Here is a 23893-nt window from a genome sequence, read left to right as displayed (position 1 = left end):
CGATAAGATCTCCCGCTGAGTGCGTACACAACAGGAAGTCCCTTCGGCTGCCGCCGTCGGGCTGGATGAGATCTGGGGATAAGGGCAGACTCACATTCCAGCGGGCAAGACGATGCACCCTTCGGATTTTAACTTCACAATCGCGGAATGTTAATTAACGTTATCGTTACGTAAGGCAGATATGTATGTAGCATCGATGTTCCTGCTAACTTTACTCATCAGTGTCCATTAACGAACGTGCATAACATCTGTTACCTCCAGAGCAATCCTTTCTTCTCCCCGTTATCGTTCCGTTTTCCTCAGGAGACAGTTTCTGATTAATGCAGTAGTAGTCGTAATTCCACAGTAAGAAAGGCTGACTGTGGCCGTGTATACTCCTCAATAAACTTCACCAGGTTTAAAAAATAAACTTGTTTTATTCACATTCACGTTGGTTTCGATAACAAACAAAAAAAGGAGAAGTTTTCCACAATACCAGAACTATTCCACAAAGTTCAAGTAAACTGAACACGCACCTACATAAGCACATCAGACCCTTCCTCACAGCACTCCTTTGGGAAACAGCACCTTGCTGATCTGGTGTGTCTTACTGTAGTGTAGTACTGTCCATGAATGTGTCTTACTGTAGTACAGTCCATGAATGTGTCTCACTGTAGTGTAGTACCTGTACATGAGTGTCTTACTGTAGTGTAGTACTGTCCATGAATGTGTCTTACTGTAGTGTAGTACTGTCTACGAATGTGTCTTACTGTAGTGTAATACCTGTACCTGAGTGTCTTACTATCATGTAGTACTGTACATGACTGTGTCTTACTGTAGTGTACTATTGTATCTGAGTGTCTTACTGTAGTGTAGTACTGTACCCGAGTGTCTTACTGTAGTGTAGTTTTCTACCTGAGTGTCTTACTGTAGTGTAGTACTGTCTACGAATGTGTCTTACTGTAGTGTAGTACTGTACCCGAGTGTCTTACTGTAGTGTAGTACCCTTGTATTACTATAGTATAGTGTTCTACCTGAGTGTCTTACTGTAGTGTAGTACTGTCTACGAATGTGTCTTACTGTAGTGTAGTACTGTACCCGAGTGTCTTACTGTAGTGTAGTACCCTTGTATTACTATAGTATAGTGTTCTACCTGAGTGTCTTACTGTAGTGTAGTACTGTACCCAAGTGTCTTATTGTAGTGTAATAAGACACTACATGTAATTGTAGTGTCACTGTACCCGAGTGTCTTACTCTCATGTAGTACTGTCAAGACTGTGTTTTACTGTAGTGTACTATTGTACCTGAATGTCTTACTGTAGTGTAGTACTAAACATAAGTGTGTCTTGCTATAGTGTAGTATTACAGTATTTGTGAGTATTACTGTAGTTCAGTATTACAGCATATGTGAGTGTTATTGTAGTGCAGCACTGCAGAATATATGAGTGTTACTGTAGTACAGCACTACAGTATATGTGAGTGTTATTGTAGTGCAGTGCTGTATGTGCATTACTGTATTGTAGTATTACAGTATATCTGAGTGTTACTGTAGTGCAGTACCACAGTATATGTATCACTGTAGTGCAGTTCTGTATGTGAGTGTTACTGTAGTGTAGGGTTGTATGTATGGGTTATTATAATGCAGCTCTCTACCTACTGTTATTGTAGTGCAGTGGCAGTCCAGTGGCTGTGGCTGGAAGGTTGCCGGTTCGTATCCCGCGGCCAGCAGAGAAATTCTACTCCGTTGGGCCCCTGAGCAAGGCCCTTAACCCCAGCTGCTCCAGGGGCGCCATATAAATGGCTGACCCTGCGCTCTGACCCCAAGCTTCTCTCCCTGCCTGTGTGTCTCATGGAGAGCAAGCTGGGGTCTGCGAAAAGACAAATTCCCAATACAAGAAATTGTATATGGCCAATAAAGTGATCTTATCTTATCGTAAGTGTTACTTTAAGGGAGTACTACAGTATATGTATTACTGTAGTGCAGTGTTGTGTTATTGTGGTGCAGTGTTGTATGCTTGTGTAATGCAGATTCTGCCTTTATGTGTGTCTTACTGTAGTGCAGTGCTGCACGTGTGTGTGTGTTTCTGTAGAACAGTTACATATATGCTCTTTTCTGACCAGAGGGGAACAATGCCTTATCTGTTGTGTCCAAAGGCAGTTTGCCAGTAATTCAAACGCACCGTGCAGCTGGCAGAGCCATGCAAATATTCCTCTGCTCTCAGCGAGAGCCTCTCTGCAGTCACTCCCTCTCACTTGCTCAGTCTTGCTTGCTCACCCCCTGCTGAGCTGGTTCTGCCAGGTTGGAGAGTTGAACATACAGCGTAGAGGAGAGCAAACACTTTCACTCTGATATCACTCACATCTTGAGTGAGCTGCTAGGATGCGAGGAGCACAGCATACAGATACCAAGCCAGGTAAAGAGAGAGGAATGAGGGACAGAGGGCTCACACTGCCTCCCTCAGCTCTAACCACTGACCCACACTGCCTCTCTCTCAGCTCTAACCACTGACCCACACTGCCTCTCTCTCAGCTCTAACCACTGACCACACTGCCTCTCTCAGCTCTAACCACTGACCACACTGCCTCTCTCTCAGCTCTAACCACTGACCACACTGCCTCTCTCTCAGCTCTAACCACTGACCACACTGTCTCTCTCTCAGCTCTAACCACTGACCACACTGCCTCTCTCTCAGCTCTAACCACTGACCACACTGTCTCTCTCAGCTCTAACCACTGACCACACTGCCTCTCTCTCAGCTCTAACCACTGACCACACTGCCTCTCTCTCAGCTCTAACCACTGACCACACTGTCTCTCTCTCAGCTCTAACCACTGACCACACTGCCTCTCTCTCAGCTCTAACCACTGACCCACACTGCCTCTCTCAGCTCTAACCACTGCCTCTCTCTCAGCTCTAACCACTGACCCACACTGCCTCTCTCTCAGCTCTAACCACTGACCACACTGCCTCTCTCTCAGCTCTAACCACTGACCACACTGCCTCTCCCTCAGCTCTAACCACTGACCACACTGCCTCTCTCTCAGCTCTAACCACTGACCCACACTGCCTCTCTCAGCTCTAACCACTGACCACACTGTCTCTCTCAGCTCTAACCACTGACCACACTGTCTCTCTCTCAGCTCTAACCACTGACCCACACTGCCTCTCTCAGCTCTAACCACTGACCACACTGCCTCTCTCTCAGCTCTAACCACTGACCCACACTGCCTCTCTCTCAGCTCTAACCACTGACCCACACTGCCTCTCTCTCAGCTCTAACCACTGACCCACACTGTCTCTCTCTCAGCTCTAACCACTGACCACACTGCCTCTCTCTCAGCTCTAACCACTGACCCACACTGCCTCTCTCTCAGCTCTAACCACTGACCACACTGCCTCTCTCTCAGCTCTAACCACTGACCCACACTGCCTCTCTCTCAGCTCTAACCACTGACCCACACTGCCTCTCTCAGCTCTAACCACTGACCACACTGCCTCTCTCTCAGCTCTAACCACTGACCACACTGCCTCTCTCTCAGCTCTAACCACTGACCCACACTGCCTCTCTCAGCTCTAACCACTGACCACACTGCCTCTCTCTCAGCTCTAACCACTGACCACACTGCCTCTCTCTCAGCTCTAACCACTGACCCACACTGCCTCTCTCTCAGCTCTAACCACTGACCACACTGCCTCTCTCTCAGCTCAGTAACTGGCAGGGTCAGAGATACTCTTCAGGAGGAGTAATGGGCAGGGTCAGAGATACTCTTCAGGAGGAGTAACTGGCAGAGCAAGAGATGCTCTTCAGGAGGAGTAACAGGCAGGGTCAGAGATACTCTTTAGGAGGAGTAACGGGCAGGGTCAGAGATGTTCTTCAGGAGTAACAGCCAGGGTCAGAGGTACTCTTCAGCAGGAGTAATGGGCAGGGTCAGAGTTAATCTTCAGGAGGAGTAACGGGCAGGGTCAGAGATGCTCTTCAGGAGGAGTAACTGGCAGGGTCAGGGATACTCTTGAGGAGGAGTAACAGCCAGGGTTAGAGGTACTCTTCAGCAGGAGTAATGGGCAGGGTCAGAGTTAATCTTCAGGAGTAATGGGCAGGATATAGAGATACTGAGATCACACGTGCTGGGAGTTTCCTTCTAACAGAGTACCCAGTGGTGGGACAGTTCAGCTGCATATGCAGGCATCTCCTCAGGACCATGTTGTGTGGTTTTTTGACTCTGTCGTCACCTCGCCTTGTGTAAAGTCTTGCTCTTGGTCATTTATTTGACTGTTGTCTTTATCCAAAGTCACATGCTTTTTTTGTACCCTTTTACACAGCTGGACATGTACCTGGATGCTTGAGGGTACAACAGCTGTGCTTTACTTTGAATTTGAACCTGCAACCTGCCACCGTGGAGCTCAGAGCCTTGACCATTGCTGCTCAGTGTTTCTCTAACCATGGCCTCCCACAGGCGTCAGAGGGCTGGAGACCTGTGTCAGTGATGTGCTATAACATGCAGCTCGCCAGCCTCCTTACAGAGACAGCAAGCCTTTCTTCCATCATCCAAATAGAGCTGTTTTTCTATATATAGGCATTCAGGGGAATTATGTTGATGTCTGTCTGGGAATACCAAAAGTGGGGGCGGAGAGCAGCTCGTAGCCAGCGATGTTGTCCAGACTGAGCCCTTGCAGGCCAGGCCCTGCAGTGTACGCAGAGCACTTGAACCAAGAACCAGCTGGTTAGGTCATTCAGATCTCAGCGGGACTGGAAACCTGCGCTTTGGGCCGAGCACAGCAGCAGAGACAGGGGTGCGATCCAGGCCCGGGCCGTGGCCCGCTGCTGGAGCAGGGGTCTCCAATCCTCCCTTCACAGCCTGACAGGACAAATCTGCCACCTCCTCCCATACTGTTCACAGTGCACTGCCCCCCCTCTCCCCCCAGCCCCTCGAAAGAGACAAATTGTTCCCCTTATTTGCTCTTCTCTCGATTCCGCTCTATGTCCTTGTTTTAAGAAAAAACATCCTGCTGCACCTGTGCTGTTGACAGCGCTTTGAGCACACAGGGTGCTGTTCCGGCTCTGCAGCTCTTACTGGGAGACTGGTCACCGCTGCCTGACGGCAAACTCTCTCTCTCCCCCCCAGTGGATGGAGCCAGCTGCTGCCCGTCCACACGGCTGGGCGAGGGCAGCACTGTCCGACGTCCGACACCAGAGCTGAGGAAGCCGCGCTTCTGGAGAACTGACTCCAAAACCGGGGAGACAGCGTGGACAGGGAGTGGACACCGGAACCAAAGAGATAATGTTTGGGAAACGGACAGCAGAAGTGAGGAACCTGGTTCTGCCGAATCGACACTAGAAGTGGAGAGACAGAGGTTCTGGAGAGTCAACACCAGAACCGGCAGGGCAGGCAGGGGAGGAGACAGCGTGGACCTGGGGCTTCATCTGCAGAGGTGCATTCAAAACATTCTCCCCTTGTACGTGGTAGAGGAATGGAAATGTGTTATCCCAACCGCACCACGTGTGCTTGCCAGTGATTATGACTGGACACCGACACGGGGACGCGAAGTCTCCTCTCTTCACACAGGTACACCCACTCGCTTTCACATCGAGCCACCATTCCATTAGGGCGTCGCCGCAATAGTGCCGCCTCCTTCGTTCCCTCTCCTGTGTAAATTCAGTTTGTGCAACGTGCACTATGATAATGACAAGGCCTGGCTGCCCCCAACGAAAACATTTCATCTTCACAGAACAGGCTCTGTGCATCGTCACAGCCGCGAGACAAAACCTGTCACACCTGAACTGTAGCACAAAGAGCCCAGCTGTTCCGCACAGGGACAAGAGCCTGCACTGACAGCAGCTGTCACACAGGGATCTGACACACACACACACAGATTGCACAACACCAAGCACGACGAGGAGGCCGCGTTAACACCAGTTCTCAAACTGGGATCTGACACACAAACACACAGATTGCACAACACGTAGGCCACCCTAACACAGCCGTTCTCACACAAACGTTGTATTCCAGATACACTCCGTTTTCCAGTGGAGACCTACCATTGACTCTCATTCTATTTTTATCTTCCAGTCTTTGCTTACATTGTGGAGACGCCTTGACGTCTGTCAAGAGTGACTGTCCGTGCACAGACATTCTCAGATTAAGACGCTGCATTGACAGTAACACACCCCCACAGACTGTACAACACCAAGCCTGGGAAGGAGGAGACTCAAACACCAGCTCTCAAACAGTACACACACAAGACCCCTGGAGGAACAAAGGGATACTATTTGCCACTCCATGTGGGCATCAGTCTGCAGCAGAGCTCAGGCCCACCCGCGACGCATCGACAACACGGGTTTCGAACTGTCACCCATGTGATTTTGGCCAGTCGGGCCCGAACAGTGGGGATAACAACGTCCTGCAGCCCCTCCTCCTGTACCTGCGGCTCTCGTGCAAGCACACCGTCACCAGCCCGCTGAGAATTCGTCTGTGATGAAGGGAGCGCCGAGAGCCTCCTGAAACAGGTGACACAGCAAAGCTCCGCTCATCAGCTGTGCGAGATTTACCTGCCGGGGTCCCGAACTGCAGGTCCTCTGGATTAGCTCTGTCCAGGCGTACCTGCAGCACAAGCCAGGCGTGTGGGTCTGTGACGACGACGCCCAGGGCTCTGGTGCAGCTCTGTCACCCTCCCTGTGGACGGGCCCTGGGCTTGACCGCTGTCTGCAGTGACTGCGGGGCGGATTCTGGTCGTGGCCTGTCCAGCACCTGGTCTGGGCCGCGGAGGCGTCAGCTGTGGCCTGCCTGCCTCCTGCCGCTGTGCCAGCAGTATATCACGCCCGGGGTTACTCTCTCCGGTGAGCAAGGGCCGGTGCCTGGTGCCGTCCCCACGTCCACACTCTCCCATGTCACGTAGCACTAATTCCAGGGAAAGACCGCCTCTGCTCCCTGGAAATCGTAAAAACCACTATTCCCTCATGGGGAGTTGAACCCTTCGGCACGTCACCCATGCTCGGAATTCCATCCATCGGCTTTCCACTGGATGGACAGTCCACTCTTGGGAACCACGGGAGTTGCCGTCGACCACCAGGAGTGTGGACCTCTGGGAGAAGGAGATGAATCCCTGGGCCATGTGTTTGCAGGAACGGAAAAAAAAAATTAAAAGGCACCGTTTTTTTCAGCACTTGGGAAAGAGATTCCCATGGCATTCCATAGTGAATATGCAGCTCTCCAGGGAAAGGGTTGGGATGAGTCCGTCAGGCATCCGGGTGCGTTCCAGGAACGGAGGGGCAGATGGACAGAAGGATGAAAGAGACGAGGAGCCGGACTGCAGGGGTCACCTCGCTACAGAGGGACCAGGCGGTTTTTCCGAGCAAAAGACAAGCAGCTTATCTCCTCCGCTGGACACGTCAGCGTGCTGTTTTCACTGGTGTAACAGTGAGACCTAGACTGCATACCAACAGGATCCTGGGAGTGGGAACACACACCGGGGGGCTTGACAACCCCAACTGTGTCCACAATGCACATATACCCCTGTCCACGGCAGTGTGCTCCTGGTGTCCACTGTGTGTTCACGTCAGTGGCTTCCTGGTGTCCACTCTGTCCATAGCAGTGAGCTCCCTATGGTCCTGTCTGAGTGTGGACCCAGTCTGTCTGCTCTACAGTGCCCAGTCCTCCCCACACAGGACAACTGACTGTAAGAGTCCCTGTGGGCATTGGTGATGAAGCGCCCCGTGGTGTCCACTGTCTGTCCCTGGCAGCGTGTTCCCTGCGTGAACTCCGTCTTCATTCACTACACAGGAAGCCGACACTTCACTGGCACGCTGTACGCACACTCACCCCGTCAGCCGCCCAGCTTCCCATAGCTCAGAAAAAAAGGGGGGACAGCAGAGTCCTCAGGGAGCCGGGGCATCCGGAGCAGGCTGCCCCCGCACTCTGGACGTGCACAGTGCTGCTGTAAACAGTCCAAATGTTACTGCCAAAATTCGCTAAAGGAATGTTATTTGAAATTTTGTGGTCTTGCACTTGGCAAACAACTGACAACACCTTGTTGGTGCTGAACATGGAACGGAGACGGGAGTACCAGGAGGGAGGAGAGAGAGGCAGGAGGAACCTCCATAGAGCTGCAGTTCAGTGTGTGATCTCCCATCCCAGCCCAATGAACAGTGAGCCTGTCTCTCAATAATAATAATACAGTGTGTGATCTCCTGTCACAGCCTGGGGAACAGTGAGCCTGTCTCTCAATAATAATAATACAGTGTGTGATCTCCTGTCACAGCCTGAGGAACAGTGAGCCTGTCTCTCAATAATAATAATATAGTGTGTGATCTCCTGTAATTCATCCATCATGCCAAAAAAGCTCTTTAAACTTAAGGGGGAGACGAGCACCAGCAGAATGGAGGACAGAGCAAGATGGGAGCACAGAACAGACGGGAGTAGGGATAGGAGAGCAAACACAGAAGGCAGAGGGAGGAAAAGGCTCTCGAGAAATGCAAACAGACGCCCCAAGAACTCTCCTCACGCAGTGGGTGTGGATCCAATGTTTATTTTTATTAATGGAAAATGGCAGGGATACAACTCTAAGTGGCCAAGATATTTAATAAAGACGAACAGAACGCACACAGATGCTCTGATATGGTGCAGCTGCACTGTGTAAACTTACCATACAGAAAGGGAGGGGGAGGACAAAAGAAACAAAAACCAAAACTTAATTAAAAATAGAAAGCGAACGTGTCCGGAGACAGTAAAAACAGGGCTAAAAAAAGTCAACGTCGTCAGGAGCGTCGAGGTCGCGGTACTCGATGATGGCGCGCGGGTCGCCGCGGATCATCCTGTGGGGGAGGGGGGCAGGAGAGAGACAGACGGGGCGTGAGAGGAGCAGGAGGATCCGTCTCAAATACACCTCCGCAAGGATTTAGCCCCGGGCCTGACCCTCGGTGGGAGGCGCTCCGGAGACACTGACCTGTTGTTTCGGGGTTTCCCAGGGTATCCCCCCTGTCCTCTGAAGGAGTCGTAGTTCCCCCGGCCGCCCCCATACTGGTTCGGTGGGTACGGAGGGCCCCCTCCTGGACAGAGAAAGGCAGTGCGGGTCAGTGACCTGCTACAGCAGGAACGGACGGCTGAATCACTGCATTACAGCCTGGCGTCACACTGCTTCAGCACACACACGGAGCACAGGAAAGGCCACAGGCGAGACCACCCAGCCAGTTTGGTTTTCAATCCAGCTGCAGCTATCAGCTTCAACGACTGGCTTCAGTGGACTGCTTGTGCCCCACTCCCACCACCCTTTGTGTAAGGATCCATTCTTGGTCTTCCATCACCCTTCACCCAAGGAAGGACGTTTTGCTGTAGCCGGTACAGCCTACGGGGACCCGAGAAACTGATTTGTTTGGAGGGTGTGAAGCCGCTCCACGCCATCAGGGTCCTGATGGGGATTTTCTAACGAGGCAGCTTCATGGACAGACGGTTGCTGCTGGTAAGCGGCAGAACCCGTGCGCCTATACGGGCCTCCGGAGGCTCCGGACCAGACAAGATCGGCGGCATTTCAACGTAAACCCTTACCTCCGTAGCCCAGGACTGGCGGACGGGGCTGGCCGTATCCCATCAGCCCCTGGGGCGACTGGTGGGGGTATGGCAGCCCTGGGCTGAGCACGCCTGTCGGAGAGAGTCACAGTTCAGCGCTTCTGAGCTTCCTGACGTCCCAGGGTTTGTACACACAGTAGACACACTGTACAGCCTGTACAGTGCTTAACAAAACAATAAACTTCCCGCACATCAGCCACCTGCGTGCAAATCCAGTCCCCAGCGACCACATGGTATTGCTGTGCGTGGGGGCAATGAGGAGGAGGAAGACGGTGGCGAAGAAGACTCACCCTGGCCGGGCCCGGGGGGCGGCGGGGCCTTGATTTCGGGCAGGGAGGGGCGCTTGGCGTCCATCAGGAAGTTGTTGAAGAAGAGCACCTCCTTCTTCACCTCCTCGATCTTCTCGCCGTGCTTGTTGAAGATGTGCTTGCGCACGAACTCGGGGCCCTGCGGGGACAGGAACCCGTGTGAGCCTTGCTGTTATGGGGCCGCCCTTCGCTGGGCTCGCGCTGCAGGCGGACCGGGAGGGGGCAGCAGGGGGCGCCGGCGAGCACGCACCTTGAACTTCTTGCCGCTCAGGGGGCACAGCCACTTGTCCTTGCCCAGCTCCTGCGTGTTGGCCGAGACGAACTTCTCCACCTCCTGCTCCGGGACCTTGCGGCCCATCTTCACGGCCTCCTCCTCGGACAGCGACTCCCGCACGTTGAAGAGAGGGGTCAGCTTCTCCTCGAAGGTCTTCTGCCACTCAGCCACTGTGGAGGAGGAGGAGGAGGAAGGGTCAGGGATGGACGTGCCGCCAAGCACATGAGGAGGAGTTCGTGGGGAGGGAGTCGCACACTGAGTAGAGTATGAGTAGTATGGGAGTAGGCTTCACCCATGCGTGATGTGGTTGGGAGGGAGGGGGGTAGTAGTACACTGGGAGTAGTGTGCAAGTTGGTCTAACCCTCACAATGAATGATATGGCTCAGGGGGAGGGAGTAATAACTGTGAGTAGTGTGGGAGAAATTCTCACCCGTCTGCAGTGGTTTGGGAAGAGGAAAACTGTGTGTAGCATGCGAGTACGCCTTACCCTCGAGATTGTCTTGGGCAGTTCAGGGGGATGGGTTTAGAGCACTGTGAGTAGTGTGATGCGGTATGGAGGGTGGGAGTAGTACACTGTGAGTACTGTGATTCTGTACGGAGGGCGGGAGTATTGTGTGAGAAGGCCTCACCCTCGCCATGCGTGATGCGGTTCGGGGGGATGGGCCCTCGGACGTGGATGATGCCACAGCGGTTGGGCATCTCGTCCTCGCTGGGGTACTCGCAGGTGTTGTAGTAGTCGATGGAGTGAACAATGCGCAGGTACAGCAGGAGACGATCCAGCACCTGCATTATAGAAGACAGAGCGTGGATCCAGGGTGCAAAGCATGTGAAACTGTGTCACTAAGACACATCAGAGTGTGTTACAGCACGACAGACCCTGACCTTGGCCAGCCTGTCGTCTCTCTGCAGTGTGTTACAGCACAACACACACTGACCTTGGCCAGCCTGTCGTCTCTCTCCACAGTGCGTTACAGCACAACACACACTGACCTTGGCCAGCCTGTCGTCTCTCTGCACAGTGCGTTACAGCACGACACACACTGACCTTGGCCAGCCTGTCGTCTCTCTGCACAGTGCGTTACAGCACGACACACCCTGACCTTGGCCAGCCTGTCGTCTCTCTGCAGTGTGTTACAGCACAACACACACTGACCTTGGCCAGCCTGTCGTCTCTCTGCACAGTGCGTTACAGCACGACACACACTGACCTTGGCCAGCCTGTCGTCTCTCTGCACAGTGCGTTACAGCACGACACACCCTGACCTTGGCCAGCCTGTCGTCTCTCTGCACAGTGCGTTACAGCACGACACACACTGACCTTGGCCAGCCTGTCGTCTCTCTCCACAGTGCGTTACAGCACAACACACACTGACCTTGGCCAGCCTGTAGTCTCTCTCCACAGTGCGTTACAGCACGACACACACTGACCTTGGCCAGCCTGTCGTCTCTCTCCACAGTGCTTTACAGCACGACACACACTGACCTTGGCCAGCCTGTCGTCTCTCTCCACAGTGCTTTACAGCACGACACACACTGACCTTGACCAGCTTGTCGTCTCTCTCCACGGTGATCTCCGCAGGGTTGCCCTCCTTCACGCCCTCCTCCGGCTCCCCGCCCCCGGCACTGCCCAGCAGCTCCTCCTCCTCCGCGCTCACCTCCTCGATCAGGTAGTCCGTGATGTTCTTCAGGATCGGGTTCTGGGCCGGTAGCTGCAGGCGGCGAGAGAGGAGACGGGGCGTGAGCCTGGCGGCAGGAAGAGGGGCGTTGCGGACGGGCCGCGAGGCGACACGCGGCGGGGCGCTGACCTCCAGCAGCGAGCTCTCGCCGCGCTCCCTCGGCGCTCCCCACAGCCTCTCTCGCTCGTCCAGCGCGTGGATCAGCTTGGCTGCCAGCTTAATGTCATTGCGCAGGACCTGCTTGTGCTGCGTGATGCCGTTCACGTTCCGCACGCGGCGCGCCAGATCCCTGTTCACACCCGGGCTGAGCTCACAGTCTCGCAGCTGCAGAGAGAGAGGGGTTAATACAGACACACTGGACACTACAGTCCATTAACACTGCACTGAGAGAGAGAGGGGTTAATACAGACACACTGGACACTACAGTACATTAACACTGCACTGAGAGAGAGAGGGGTTAATACAGACACACTGGACACTACAGTCCATTAACACTGCACTGAGAGAGAGAGGGGTTAATACAGACACACTGGACACTACAGTACATTAACACTGCACTGAGAGAGAGAGGGGTTAATACAGACACACTGGACACTACAGTCCATTAACACTGCACTGAGAGAGAGAGAGGTTAATACAGACACACTGGACACTACAGTACATTAACACTGCACTGAGAGAGAGAGGGGTTAATACAGACACACTGGACACTACAGTCCATTAACACTGCACTGAGAGAGAGAGAGGTTAATACAGACACACTGGACACTACAGTCCATTAACACTGCACTGAGAGAGAGGTTAATACAGACACACTGGACACTACAGTCCATTAACACTGCACTGAGAGAGAGGGGTTAATACAGACACACTGGACACTACAGTCCATTAACACTGCACTGAGAGAGAGGGGTTAATACAGACACACTGGACACTACAGCACATTAACACTGCACTGAGAGAGAGAGGTTAATACAGACACACTGGACACTACAGCACATTAACACTGCACTGAGAGAGAGGGGTTAATACAGACACACTGGACACTACAGTCCATTAACACTGCACTGAGAGAGAGGGGTTAATACAGACACACTGGACACTACAGCACATTAACACTGCACTGAGAGAGAGAGGGGTTAATACAGACACACTGGACACTACAGCACATTAACACTGCACTGAGAGAGAGAGGGGTTAATACAGACACACTGGACACTACAGTACATTAACACTGCACTGAGAGAGAGAGGGGGGTTAATACAGACACACTGGACACTACAGCACATTAACACTGCACTGAGAGAGAGAGGGGGGTTAATACAGACACACTAGACACTACAGCACATTAACACTGCACTGAGAGAGAGAGAGGGGTTAATACAGACACACTGGACACTACAGTACATTAACACTGCACTGAGAGAGAGAGGGGTTAATACAGACACACTGGACTCACCCGGATGTTCTGCAGGTTCCAGCAGGTCTCCTTGATGTTGACGCTGCGGTCGAAGGTTACCCAGCAGCGCCGGTAGAACCTGAGAGAGACAGGAAGGCAGGTCCAGGGCTGTTACTGAGGCCGAGGACCTGGAAACTAAAACACCTCCAGGTAGGAACAGGTGCAGGAGACTCACCTGCGCTCAGGCTGGGGTTCTGACAGGGCCACTCGCATAAACCCAGGATACCGCCGACACAGCTGCAGGGGAGACACAGGAGAGTGAGACAAGGGGAGGGGATTTCACAGGCAGAGATCCCAGCACGCTACGTCTTTCAAAACGGTAATCAGAGCTTCAGAACTGGCAGGATGAGGGATTTCTGCAGCAGGACTGAAGATACAGGGGGCAGTACAGGCGCCTGCTAGCTTTGGTAACCGAGTTACTGGGGCACAGTGACCATCCCAGCATCAGTCACGGGGAGTTTAAAAGGGAGGATTAATGTAGAACTGACAACACGCGGTGCTTCTAAATCATGGTCAAGCAGCAAGGTGGCAGCACCAAGACAGCACTGACAGACACTTACTGCTATGATCCCTGCTGTAGAGATGGAGAGACACAGCTAGAGGGCAGTGCAGAGACTGGCAGTGTTCAGAGGCAACAGGGACTCACTGCAATGATCTCTGCTGCAGGGATGGAGAGACAACTACAGGCAGCCCGGGGGGTGTTCAGGGGCGACAGGGACTCACAGCAACAATCTCTGCCTTGGAGATGGTAGGGGCGATGCTCCTCATGAACAAGGAGCAGGTCTTGTGCAGCGGCCGGGGGGGTGGTATCTCCACCTCCTTCTCCTTCACTTTCTTCTCCTCCCTCTCTCGCTCTCTCTCCTTCTCCCGGTCCTTCAGCTTCTCCTCCTTCCTCTCCTTCACCACCACTGAGAAGATTTGAAACACACTCAGTCCAGCTCATCTGTATCTTCACATTCACACTCATCCCCATCAGATCTGTAGAGACTGTAAAGACACTCAGTCCAGCTCATCTGTATCTTCACATTCACACTCATCCCCATCACATCTGTAGAGACTGTAAAGACACTCAGTCCAGCTCATCTATATCTTCACATTCACACTCATCACCATCAGATCTGTAGAGACTGTAAAGACACTCAGTCCAGCTCATCTGTATCTTCACATTCACACTCATCACCATCAGATCTGTAGAGACTGTAAAGACACTCAGTCCAGCTCATCTGTATCTTCACATTCACACTCATCACCATCAGATCTGTAGAGACTGTAAAGACACTCAGTCCAGCTCATCTGTATCTTCACATTCACACTCATCACCATCAGATCTGTAGAGACTGTAAAGACACTCAGTCCAGCTCCTCTGTATCTTCACATTCACACTCATCACCATCAGATCTGTAGAGACTGTAAAGACACTCAGTCCAGCTCATCTGGCTCTGCAGCAGACTCACCCTCCTCCTTCTCCTCATCCTCCTCCTCATCCTCCCTTTCCTCATCTCTGGCCGGTTTCTCGCTCCCGGATTCCGAGTCGGAGTCGCTGTCGGAGGCGCTGGGCTCATCCTCGCTGTCTCCGCTGCGTTTCCTCTTCCTCTTCTTGCTCAGCTGCGAGGAGGACCACGGGGAGGTGGGGGTTAAAAGCAAACCACTGCTCCTGTGCCTCACTGCTGCTCTACAGGGAGGACAGTCCGCCGGCGTGGTCTGGACTGCAGCGAGAGGCCCGGGCCGCCTCCCCGCGAGAGGGCTGTGCCCAGACCGAGCCGCAGGGAACACGTACCTTCTTGGGCTCAGACTCCTCCTTCGCGCTGGACTTCTCCCCCTGCTCCTCTTCTCCTCCTTTCTTCAGCTTCTCCTCCCCACTGCCTCCCCCGCTATCGCCCTGGGGCAGAGAGGACACAAGCGTCAGAGCCGGAGAGGTCAGGTGCGGCCCGTGCGCTCGGTCAGTAGCCAGTACGAGGCCCGCACTGGTGGGCCCCGGGTCTCTGCAGGGTTTGAAGGTTCTTTTAAAGCAGCAGCACCCGAACAGCTGGGAGAAGCTGTTCGATTGCGACAGATAAGCCCGTGATGAGCTCACTGAACGAGCTGGGTTAGAGCTAAAACCTGCAGAGACACGCCCGGCCCTCCAGGACTGGGAAGCGATCCCTCGATCACATCTTCCTGCCAGGAACTGGCTCCAACGGCACAGCCTTGTGTCAAAGACCCTTGTGTCCCCTGCTCCCTGTCTGGGTTACCTTCTTCTCCTTGTCCTCTTTGTCAGCGGGGGGCTTCCGCTCGCTGTCCCCACCGCGCGCCTCCTCCCTCTTGGCCGGCTCGGCTGCCCCCCCGCCCCCGCCTCGCTCCTCCTCTTCCTCCGTGGGCTGCTCCAGGATCCGCAGGTCGTTCTCCGTCCCCCCCTCCATCTTGATCACAGCTGAGAGCGAGAGAGAGAGAGGCTGGTAAAAGAAGGGACTGCAGCATCACTAGTAAACTACTGACACAAGCGCGCACTGCAGCAGCGCGGCGCTCTCTAAAGCGTAAGGTTGCGGGTTCAAATCCCAGGAAACACACTGCTGCCATCCCCCTGAGCAAGGTGCATCACCTGTCCTGCTCCGGTAGAACACCCAGCTCTACAAAAGGCCGCAAACCTTGAGTTGCTCTGGTTGCATTTTCTAATTATTTTCCACCAAATCAGAAAACAGTACAAACACAAAAGAGCACAGCACACCCCACTCCCTCTCCGGCCCTCATGAAGATGGCAGGCGCCCGGCTGTCCCAGGAACCCCCCCCGCCTCCCCTGCCCCCCTCCTCGTACCGGCGTCCAGGATCTTGATGATGGCTGGCGCGCGGTCGATGTCCAGGGAGATGTTGTCCAGCCAGCCGTTCTCCAGCAGGTACATGAAGACGCCCAGGCGGTTCTGCAGGGCGCTGTGGGCCTCCGCCTTCCTGCGGCCGACCTCGTCGGGGTGGTACTTGGACCGGAACCTGAAAACCCATAAGAACCCGAGCAGGCCGGGCCGAGCCGGGTCAGGGGCGGGAGTAGGGAGAAGGAAAGGGAGAGACGCCTTGTGAGAAATCGCGGGATTGGCGCAGGAATAAATCATTACTCCTCTACAGAGGCCAGGTGCTGGAGTTAATCAGTTAAAGCTGCAAATTGTATACAGAGCGACTCTGGGAGACCAACGGGGGGCTGGATGAGCAACGGTATCCTTAGCAATGGCTTCTTGTAAAGGAGGTTCAGGGTCTTGCTTTGGGAGGGCAGGAGGGATCCGTTTAAAAATCAGATCCAAACTCCACCCCCGGACCCGCCTGATCTCGGCACTGACAAACAGAGGCCTGGCGCTCCAGGGTCCTACCTGCACCACCACACCCCCCCCCAGGCAAGATCCGAACCTCCTCGTGTCCCGTCTGTTGGACCGGCCCAAGATCCGGCCGGCGGTACCACAGCTCTGCCCGCCCCCGGGTCTCCCAAGACCCGGTCTGGATTAGAGTCACTGCTACGCTGGAATTACGTGTGGGATGATTCATCTGCTCAGACTGCGCACCTGTTTTCCCCACCACCCATGGCTAAAGCTCACAGAGTACAGGCCACTAGAGGAATGGCTCGAAAAAGTAAAAAAGAAACAAATTCCCCAACACTGAGCGCTGCTACTCACACGCACGCTCTCTCTCACTCTCTCAGAACACAGGCTCTCCGTCTCGGGGACCCAGGCATGCATTATTCCTAATTCCTCCTGATTACAGTCCAAGTTTCTGCGGAAGGACAGAGTCGGGGCTTCCCAGTAATATCTGGACTTCAAAGGGGGATGCTCTCTGGAGCCCAGGGCGGGACGTGTGCTGGCAGAGGACGGGACTGCTTGTGCTTCTCGACACGCGGACAGACGGGAGAGCTCACTGGTGCTGGCAAGGGGCTACACACACACTCGCACAAACAACAGGGCCGCAAGAAACTAAAATGGAACTTGCCGTTCGGGGAGGCAAATGAGCACAGCCGCTTAAACAGACTCCCACTGCGCAGCAGTCCAATCCACTCCGGGTTTTACCAGTCGCAGAAAAGCTCCTGTAAGCCCCTGCTTTGCCGCTTCAGTGAGACAAGTTTGAACGCAAGGCTCCTGCACCTGGTAAAACCCGGAGTGGATCGGACTGCTACGGAACGGGACCGCGATGGGCGTTTCTGGGTCAGCGACGTCTCCCGTCTCAGCCTCTCCATCTCGGCCCCCGAGGACAGAGCTACAATATACTGGGAAGCCCTGATCTCGCCCCACCTCATCGCTTCAAAAAAAATTGCCCAACAATTAAAGCAATATTGAGGAAGACAAAAAAAAAAACTAGTAACTGAAAGAAACAGTATAAGAATACAAAGAACAAGAGATGTGCCACGTTCTCGACCAATTTACCTTTGTGTTTACAACACACATTTACTGAGAGAGGGGCGCTTCTGCCCCTCGGCGCCGATCACACTTTCCAAGGTTCGCCCAATTTTGTGAGTTGTGGGAGAGATAGGGTCTGTTTGTTTTTTGTTTTTTTTGATGGGGAAGGGAGGAGGGCACCTTTGGTTCTGTGGTCTGGGTTTGGTTTTGGAAAGAAACGCGGCGAACGGCCCTGTCTGACTAAAAGCCCTGGCACTGTGGTTTCTAGAGCGCTGCATTGTGCGCAGCGACAGCCCTGTCTGCCTGAACGCCCGGCTCCCTCGAGGACTCCTGCAGATCTGACTGTGTGTTTGGCATCTTCCACAGCCTTGATTGTGGAGGAGGAGGAGGAGGAGGAGGAGGATGAAGGAAAGGAAGGAGGGAGGGGAGGGGAGGGGAGGGGGAGAAGGGAGGTTGCAGTCAATTTGAACAAAAGAAAAAATGAAAATTAAAAAGAATTATATACAGTCACAATCCCGGACACTGACACAGCGATCACCTCGTTTATTTTGTTAAGACAGCTGCAGGTACGAAGTACTGGCCCTCCCCCTGGCCTGACACAGGCATGGTTACTGCCTGGTCGAATTCGGCACGAGCGCTGCGGAGGATGTCTTGTTGCTGGAACCTTCGGCGGCTGCAGGTACGAGGTTCAATTTGACTCGTTAAGACTCTGGCGGGGAGGAGGGGGGGGGGAGGGGACTGCGGCCTGCAGCTGTTCAAACACAGTGGTGTCTCTCCAGCATCCTGACCCTAAACTCAACTTTAACCCTCTACCTCAGATCCTATCCTAACCCCCCTAATTCTCCAGCCCTAACCCCTAGCGTGACCCCAAACGTGTGTGTGTGGGTGCAAGAAAACACGCCTCGCTGGCCACGTGAGGCCCAGGCTTCAGTCGGCACCCCCGTGGACACGCTAACTCCTGACAGGTGCTGCTGGGACGTCCCCACAGTGGATGTGACTAGCCCACCGGCAACAACACACTGGCACTACAGAGTGCTTGCCTCTCAGTCGGAACAGTATGAGAATCCATGGGAATTTCCCACAAATACAGAAACGAGCACCAGTGAGTGCGTCAGCTCCCTACCCAGCGTCCTCTCCAGCTCTCCCTGCCCCTCCATGCGGCTCTCTCGGGGTGTGGTGTGATGTCTGCTGTTCCCTCCCTCCGTTCCTCTGCAGTGCACTAAATGCTGTTCCCTCTCTCTGCCTCTTCTGGTGTGTGATGTGATGCCCATCAATCCCTCCCTGCCTTTCTTGCAGTGCCCTAACTGGTGTTCCCTTTCTATGCGTCTCTTAACGTGCAGTGCGCTGTCTGCTGTTCACTCCCTCTGCCCGTCTCGGAGCGCAGTGCGCTGACTACTGTTTCCCCCCCCGCCTTTCTTGGCCTGCTGTGCGCTGCCTGCCCGTCCCTCCCTCTGCCTGTCTTGGCACCCGGCTCGCCGACTGCCGTTCCCTGCCTCTGCCTCTCTCGGCGTGAGGTGCGCTGCCTTACCACTCTTCGTCCTTGTGCGCCAGGAAGAAGTCCTGCATCTGCTGCCGGCGGAAGTCCAGCTTGTAGTCGTTGTAGCGCTTGACCGCCTCGGTCTCGTCCACGGAGTCGTCCAGGGACAGCAGGAACTCCTTGAAGCTCTTCATGACGGGCGCCGGGGGGCCCAGCTCCAGGTCGTGCACGTTGCCCAGCCTGCCGGACGACGGGGGTTGGTGGGGAGAAACAGGACAGGCAAGGGCAGGATAAAAACGAAGCATGGGATGAGTTACTGGGGATCCCCTCAGTGGCCCTCTCTTTCTGCAGCAGCTGCAGCGCAGTTCTGGGGTGCAACGAGCAGTAACTTATGGGTGCAGCTCTAGGAAGCAGTCGCCAGCAGGCCTTCCTGCCCCACCCCACCCCTGCCCCCCTCACCTGGCCTGGATGGGAATGCCATGATGCGGCTGCATGAGGTGGATATCGGGGTGTCCCCAGGGCTGGGGGGGGGCGTAGCTGGGGCCCCCGCCGCCCCCATATGGCAGGTCATACCCTCCGCCGTGATACGGGTCTCCACCGTGGTCGTCCCTGAAAGAGAGAGAGGCAGCACTGAGCTGAGCGCTGGGCACCACTGCACACGACACTAACAGAGAGAGACAGAGAGACAGAGAGACAGAGAGACGGGGGGGAGTGACGAGGGTCACGCGTCAGGAAACGGCCTCACCAGTCCCTCCTCATGCGTTTCTGCTGTGGGCTCAGGTCGTGCCGCGGCGGGGAGAACCTCTCCCGGCGCCCCCTATCGTAATCGCGGTACTCCCCACGACTCCGCCGCTCCCTGCCCCGGTCCCACTCCCTGCGAGGAGAGAGAGAGAGAGAGAGAGGAGCACGTGAGCTCGTCCTGGCGCACACTCGAAACAGGCCCAGGCCCGCTGGAGACCACAGAGGCCCAGGCTCACCCTGCAGGGGGCGACGTCAAGCCTTGCTCAGCCAGTTCAAGACTCAGAGCTGCGCTGTGTACCCCCACCTCCCCCAAAACACAACGTTAAACACTCTGCTTGCTCTTCACACACCCATCAGAAAATCACACCTGCTACAGAGACCAGTTCATTCAGCCTAGCCTGCCTGATCCAAGGACCCATCCGACAAAGCAACGGCTTCAAGAAGAAGCCTGGGCTGCCTGTTCCAGCCTCCTACTGCCCTTTGTGCAAAGCAGTCTTCTCAAGCTGACTTCCCAATTGTGTTCTCACTTGTTTCTATTCAAGGCAGCCTTGGGATCCATGGAGAATCGGCAATAGCAAACACTGACACAGAACAAAGGCTGCAGAGGACAGGAGGTTTTTTTAACACACCAAGTCGGATCACCAACAAAGCAAAGCCCAGAGGACACGGGTGAAAACCAAGAAGAAGTGTACTGAGCATTAGTAACAGGAGGCTCTTTATACACAGAGTGGTGGGTGCCTGGAACAAGCTGCCCAGGCATGTTTGTAGCAGCAGATGCCCTGGGATCAATGACTGGTAAGCAGAGGAAAGTTGAGATGATCCAATTGCTCCATCAATCCACAGTTATCTTCCGGAATCAAGGCGATTCAGGCTTCTGCCAGCTCAGCCAGACCAGGGCTAGAGACCACGACCCCCGTGGCTGGCAGCGCACCAGCCCGCCCGCCCCGCGACCCCTGACCTGTCGTTCCAGTCATCCCGGCGCCGGTCCTCCCTCTCCCGGGACCGGTCGTAGTCACTCCGCTCACGCCGGAACTTGTCGCGCCGCCGGCGGTCGTATTCGTCATCGCTGTCAGCCATCGCCCTGCCCGGCCCGGTCTGCACAGCGCACACGGACGACGCGCCTGGGAGGCGAAACAGCGGCGGGATGAGCAGGGGGCAGTCAAGACGTCGCCAAGTGCACAACAGCTGCCGGAACACACGAGCGCGAACAGAGGGCCTTACGCGTCGCCAGTGGCCGCAGCAGCGCTAGGGGGCCTCGGGGCAGGGACCGTGGGGAGACCCCCTGCAGTTAGGGACCAAAAAGATCTATAACAGGTACGAACCAGGCAAGTCATACTTGAATAGCAAAACTCTTAAGGGGACTTCATTTAACAAATCGCTTGCTTGACTGGCCACACACAAATAATAATAATAATAACAATAACAGCATCACTTTATTAACCCTTTACAATTTCTTGCATTAGGAATTTGTTTTTTCCGCAGACCCCAGCTTGCTCTCCATGAGACACACAGGCAGGGAGAGAAGCTTGGGGTCAGAGCGCAGGGTCAGCCATTGTACAGCGCCCCTGGAGCAGTTGGGGTTAAGGGCCTTGCTCAGGGGCCCAACGGAGTAGGATTCCTCTGCCGGCTGTGGGATTTGAACCAGCAACCTCCCAGCCACAGAGCCACCGCTCCGCCCCAAGCCTCCTTGCTTGGAGCAAAGAGCTCCAAGTCACTAGAAACTGGCAATGTAATGGTGACCCACAAACATGCTGGACTGGGGTTCCCCAGGAACAGGGCTGGAGACCCCCCGGTTCAGAGTACAGTACAGTCACAGTCTCGGAGCCCAGGCCGCAGGGTAACTCCAGCAGCCCAAGACACTGCTCTCTCAGTGCCATCTTCTGGTCCAATTCACGCAAAAAAAACTACTTGGACTGTTTTCCAGGACACATCAGCAAGGCGCTTGATTGCACGCCAGGCTCTCTCCCAAACGCGCAGCTCCTGGCTAACTCACAGTGAAGTTTCACATCTCTGCCAAAAACAGAGGAGGCTTAGCCAGAACCTGCCCACCCACGGCCTCTCTTAGGGTCATGAGACTCTGGCCTCTTAAAACAACCGTCTCCAGGGGTTGAACTTCCGCTCTGTGAGCGCTCTGCGCCCTGTACCTCTTCCCCACTGCCCGCTACAGCTACGCGAGCCTCTCGGTTTAAAAGTGCATCGTGCTGGCTACACACAGGAGAAGACCATTCGCTCATAACCAGCACTGAGTAGTCATGCTGGAAACGACGCCCTCTCTCGGAAAGAGAAATTCACAACAGGCAAACAAAACTACCCCAGCCCCACCGAGGAAGCGAATTCGGGACTGCGGACAAGCGGCGCTCCTTTACACAAAGAGTGGCGGGGGTCCGGAACAAGCTGTCCCAGCCACATACCCCGACCTCTTTCAAGAAACTGTAAAGACGGGCTGAATGTGTTCCCTCTCCTCCACCATCTCCCATACCTGTAAACTTCCTGCGGTACCGTCAACTTTCACATAAGAAATATGGCGGGCCTGAAAACTTAAGTGTCCCCCTGCGAAGCGAATGAGCCCGCCACTAACCTTCCAGTGTTGCACAGAAACCAGAGAAAATAAACCAGGCCGGTACCGGGGGGGAGCCCGGTAGGTTCGGCGACCGCAGGCTCTGTCAGTAAACGCCGAAGCCCCACGTCATTCATTCATTCATTCATCGCACCGCTGCCCCACAAAAGACGGCCGCAGCGATCACTCGCGGCGAGACACCTTCCCGATCAACTTCCTCTTAAACGCGAACAATACTGCGTGCACCGTGAAACAGAGTCCGTATCGAACCGCTTTCGGCGCCCACGAGTACAATGCCGCGGCCTCTTCCGCCTCGCAGCCCGGGCACTTGCAGCAGGAACACAGACGGCCCAGAGAGCTCTCTTTCTCACGGGCAACGGGACGCGGGAGCCATTCCCTCCAGGTCATTCAGAAACGTCAAGTGCCCAAGCTGCGTTTCGCCCTCTTTTCCCGGACAAACTGCACAGAAGCCGCCTTCATCCGCGGAATCCTACACCGGTTTACACCGCCTCCGCTTCCAGAGCCACCGCCGCCTCCGAGCTCATCTATCCCTGCAGAGTCAACATCCCAGACCGCGGCTTCACCGGTAGATCCCAAGGCCTTAATTTACCCCCAATAAAACAAAACATGACTTATTTTTCGATAACTTACCCGCTCGGCTTAAGTCCCGGGAAAACCTTCGCACCTCCAGAGAAAGGCGATAATTTCTTTAATTAATTAAATTCCCACCGCGTCGCAATCCTTCCTCCCACTGCTCCAGCGGGCCTACAGCGAGAGAGAAGACCCGGATGTGGCCTCTAGAGAAGTCTTGGTCCCCTCCTCTTCGCCCGCACCACCAGCCGACAGCGCCCCCTAACGCCCGGAGGTCTGCATGGCCTTTACGGCTGAAAAAAGGTGCAATATTAAATCACACGCTTAGGAGTCCCGACAAGTCTCAGCACCAGTGTTTGATATACCTGACGCTACTAGAATTAAAATTGAACAGAAAATTATTTTATACGTTTCAAGGATAATCAGATGCATTCAAAGAATAATGATTCAGCTACAGTGACTCAGGACTTCAATGAAAAAAAAAACATTGGTGTCATGAAACTCGTAAAAAATAGTTTTCCATTCATGCAAAGGAAAACTTTGCAGAGTGCGTGCTTTGAATCTGGCCAGAATTCTATTTTTCAGCAGCACACAATTCCCCCCTGAGTCTTTGGGAAACAAGACCTTGCCAGTGTTCCCTAGACTCTCCAGTCTCTCATCTGTAGACATCAGCCCAGATTCAGGGACAGGTCATAAAGAGTCAGCTACATGTCCCCCAATTCGAAATTGCCCATTTTAAGACTAGCAACAAATATTGCAGTCTCTCTGGAGAAAATGAGATGCATGGGCCTATTCATCCAGTACAACCCACCCTGTCAGATCACTCACCCTGGGACTCTGCACAGAGCCTGACAGGAGAGTGAGGACTGTGCACACCCTCCTGTGACACCCCGTCAGATCACTCACCCTGGGACTCTGCAGAGC

The 23893-nt window shown here is 54.3% G+C and overlaps 1 protein-coding gene across 3 annotated transcripts; it reads right to left on the bottom strand.

Moving 5' to 3' along the window:
* Positions 1–8487: 8487 nt before the first annotated feature.
* srrt (serrate RNA effector molecule homolog (Arabidopsis)) lies at positions 8488–23164 on the bottom strand. 3 transcript variants are annotated; one of them, XM_088909887.1, is made up of 20 exons: positions 23030–23164; positions 20780–20942; positions 19826–19954; positions 19540–19689; positions 19132–19320; positions 16049–16218; positions 15489–15667; positions 15035–15136; positions 14712–14862; positions 13981–14165; positions 13433–13494; positions 13258–13336; positions 11928–12122; positions 11661–11831; positions 10752–10905; positions 10099–10292; positions 9831–9987; positions 9520–9612; positions 8921–9023; positions 8488–8789 (listed from the first exon to the last, which is right to left on the bottom strand). In XM_088909887.1, exons 2-20 carry the CDS (start codon positions 20896–20898, stop codon positions 8714–8716), a joined length of 2658 nt encoding a protein of 885 aa, XP_088766013.1. In that variant the 5' UTR covers positions 20899–20942; positions 23030–23164; the 3' UTR covers positions 8488–8713. The 3 variants fall into 3 exon arrangements, with proteins under 3 accessions (XP_088766013.1, XP_088766011.1, XP_088766012.1); XM_088909885.1 differs by having other exon boundaries at positions 11661–12122; positions 23030–23161; XM_088909886.1 differs by having other exon boundaries at positions 11661–12122; positions 20780–21006; positions 23030–23156.
* Between the last annotated feature and the right edge of the window lie 729 nt (positions 23165–23893).

Source organism: Atractosteus spatula, chromosome 3 (assembly GCF_055471065.1).
Source record: "Atractosteus spatula isolate fAtrSpa1 chromosome 3, fAtrSpa1.hap1, whole genome shotgun sequence".
Taxonomy (NCBI): domain Eukaryota; kingdom Metazoa; phylum Chordata; class Actinopteri; order Semionotiformes; family Lepisosteidae; genus Atractosteus; species Atractosteus spatula.
Note: the sequence above shows the minus strand (reverse complement) of the source record. Positions and strands in the feature narration are given on the sequence as shown.